Source organism: Stegastes partitus, unplaced genomic scaffold (genome assembly GCF_000690725.1).
Source record: "Stegastes partitus isolate 25-593 unplaced genomic scaffold, Stegastes_partitus-1.0.2 Scaffold1092, whole genome shotgun sequence".
Taxonomy (NCBI): Eukaryota; Metazoa; Chordata; class Actinopteri; family Pomacentridae; genus Stegastes; species Stegastes partitus.
Genome location: NW_007578823.1, coordinates 270,759 through 273,970, shown reverse-complemented (window position 1 = coordinate 273,970; position 3,212 = coordinate 270,759). Strand labels below are relative to the sequence as shown.

General features: G+C 47.3%; 1 protein-coding gene across 3 annotated transcripts in view; it reads right to left on the bottom strand.

The window, feature by feature from the left end:
- Positions 1–1,220: 1,220 nt before the first annotated feature.
- The window catches only part of LOC103367828 (cytohesin-1-like), a 25,776-nt gene continuing 23,784 nt past the window's right edge, over positions 1,221–3,212 (bottom strand). For all 3 annotated transcript variants that reach the window (XM_008295980.1, XM_008295981.1, XM_008295982.1), the window contains exons 11-12: positions 2,369–2,523; positions 1,221–2,291 (exon numbers count right to left, since the gene is read on the bottom strand). In XM_008295980.1, coding sequence (XP_008294202.1) covers positions 2,213–2,291; positions 2,369–2,523 — 234 coding nt within the window. In that variant the 3' untranslated portion in view covers positions 1,221–2,212. The remainder of the gene's footprint in view (positions 2,292–2,368; positions 2,524–3,212) is intronic.

Genomic DNA, 3,212 nt, shown 5'->3' with positions numbered 1-3,212 from the left:
CATGATTCAGAATGTCGTCAAAACGTGTCAGGATGTAGTACACAGTGGAAATAGTGCGATGCATGTCGTAGAAATCACCTCAGGAAAGTATTTCACAAAAAGAAATCGTTTTCAGTTTTGGCGTGCAGAAAACAACAACAATCCTATGAACGCACAGTCGAACAGAAACACAAGATCTGTTTGCAAACTTTTAATGAGACAAAAAGAAAAAAAACAAATCAATAAATTACAAGGAATCTGGATAAATAAATATTAAGCTATTTATGTGTTACCTTCATTTCCATAAACAGTGCACTGACAGAAGACCAACAGCAGGAAAGAAAACAGGCGTAGAAAATGAAAACAGGTTTATATGGCAGCAGAGTGAACAGACTCAGCGATTCAGATGAAACCTGTCTTAAAGTAGATCTGTGTCTCGGTGGACGTCTGCAGGAAAGCAAAGTTTCAGCTGTAGAAATACGTCTGAATCACACTTGTGTTCAGTTGGACGTTCTCTAACTGTCCTTCCAGCATTTTGTCACGACTCCTTCATCCTTTAACTTCTTTGACAAGCTGCAGAAAGCTTTATTTCTAGCTTTTGTGCAGCCGGCTATTTAATATGCGTGGTGCGATCAAAAAGTCCAGAGACTCTTCCTGTTGTGCGTCCACGGTCGTGTGAACGCAAAGTGAGCAAGCGGTAGCTGTGATATCGACCATTCATCAGTGGGAACTTGTGTTGCACGTTTTTCATCACATCAGCAGCTTAGACGTCAATGAACCTCAGACGTCTCTGTCACGGTGCTCCTTTACTAGCTGACCTCCCATAATGCTCTCTGCTCGCCAACATGGGACTTCCTCTGGACGCTACAGTATTCAACAGTAAGAGGCGCCACCTGCTGGTGCAACAAGATACTACAGTTTGTCTACAGTACTTAAAGTGTTGATGAAAATGGTATCAGCTGCACGGTGGTGGCTCGGTGGTTAGCACCGTCGCCTTGCTTCTAGACGGTTGCGTCCCGGTGAGGACACCCAGGATCTTCCTGCGTGGAGTCTCCATGTTCTCCCCGTGCAGCGTGGGTTCTCTCCGGCTTCCTCACACGGTCCAGAAACATGTTGAGGTTAATTGGTGATTCTAAATTGTCCGTAGGTGTGAATGTGAGTGTGCTTGGTTGTCTGTCTCTAAGTGTAGCCCTGTGATAGACTGGTTACCTGTCCAGGTGAAGCTGCTTTCACCCTGAGTCAGCTGGGATAGACTCCAGCCCCCCACGACCCTAGTGAGGATTAAGGTGTAGAGATGATGGATGGTATCAGCAGACACTTTGTAAACGACTCGTATGAGATCTGAAGCCAAAGGGTTTTGACCGTAGAAGAGCCGCGATCCCAAAGACTGGAGGAGATGCATCAGGAAGAGCTGAAGGCTAGCGTGATGTTTTCTCCAGCGTTCATGTGGCTGAGTTCTGCTTCTATGTTTTGAGGTGCAAACGACCTTAATTACGGTATGTGGCTGCTCCAGTTGCACTTTTTGGTCACAACAGCACAGTTGTCGCCTTCCCTGCTAGATTTAGCTCCCTGTGACTCCTCAGGCTTCCCTAAACCAAAGCTAAAGTCTGAGGATCACCGTGTTGACAGTTTCAGAGACTGCAGATGGTGCTCGACGCGTTTCTGTCACGGCACTTCGAAGAGGTTACTGTGAAGCAGATGGCAGCCACATTTAAATCAGGTACGAGTCTGACCTTTTTGATCGCACCTCATATTATATTTTACCACATTTCTCTGCTGGAGATGAGAACATGAGCTGCTCTCTTCTCTCTCTGTGAAACTGTTTGGAGTAGCTGTTAGACACTTGATGTACTCGACCAGAACAAGCATCGGGTGAGTAAAAAGGCAATCAGACACGTTTTAACAGTCATTTCAGCAGATTTCCAGGTGAGTGGGAGTCCTAACCAGAGAGCACAGCATCGTTACCGTGCTGCAGGAGCAGCGCTTTCACAAGGTCATGTTTGTAGGAAAACAAAAAGGCGATGAATAGTTTCATCTGTAAATGAAATCAAAGTGTCGACATGAAGTCAGACGTGTAAAGAAGAAGGTGTCGATATCGAAGGTACGTCGGTTCATAAGGTAACAAAACAGGAGCCTCTTTAAAAGCAGAGTCCTCTGTGCAGGTCCAGGCATCACGTATCAGGTCCTCCAGCAGGCCTGCGCTCGTGGCTTCCAGGCCTCATCCTCTGCAGCTCTACAACCCTTTGAGGGAGGAAACCTTCTTCTTCCGAGCAGCCAGCATCTCGTAGAACGGGTCTTTGCTGATGGCGGCTCTGCAGGTGGAACGGAGGGAAGAATGTTAGATCCACTCGTCGGTCTGATCATCTGCAGGAGACAACGTTTGACTCACTTGATGCTGTTGATCCATTCGTCCTTCTCCTCGGCGGTCGGGGCTGAGATTCTGTAAAACGTGTGGTTGCCCTCGACGACGCGGCCGTCTGCCTCCGTCTTGCAGGCCTTGATCACCTGATCTTTGTGGTTGGGGATGAAGAGCTCGAAGCAGTTCTGGGAGAAACAGACGAGAGAGAAGAACAGGCGAGAGGTGAGTCAGGAGGTCTATCGGCTGTTCCTGCATCTGCAAACACCCCGAGTGAGTTAATGACGGTCCACGTGATGCCCTGTGGACAATCACCTGCAGCTCAGTCATGTGTACTGTGCATGTGACAAGCAGCTACAAAATAGTATAGTTTAAAATAACTGATGTGTGCAGGACGGCTGGACGGTGGTGTGAGAGAAGCATCAGGATGCAGCTGTGAGGGGAAGGTCAGCGCGCCTCGATAAACATATGAGTTACTGTCTGTCCTTCCCGTCACAGAATAATCACGTTACTGAGGCGTCGTCCTGCGTTTTTCACAGCAGAGACAAATGTGACCACAGCTTCACACAGTCATTGTAACCGCTCGTCTACTTTCTGGCTTCGGTGACGTTTTGAGGTTTGACTGATTTACTGCGATTTACTTGTGAAGCATTTTGTCACAGAAAATTGCTGAACTACGGCGATCGTTACGAGACAATCGCACAATTCAGCTGAAAGACTCACGACTTGTTGGGACGAATGCATCAGGAAGACATGCATTCAGCTCACGTGACAGACAGACAGTGGTAGATAAGCGGTCCACTGCTTAGTTGAAACCAGCGCGAGTAGAATTCGTTTAGGAACCAGTAAGCAGATTTGATATTAAAATTTCTTTTGC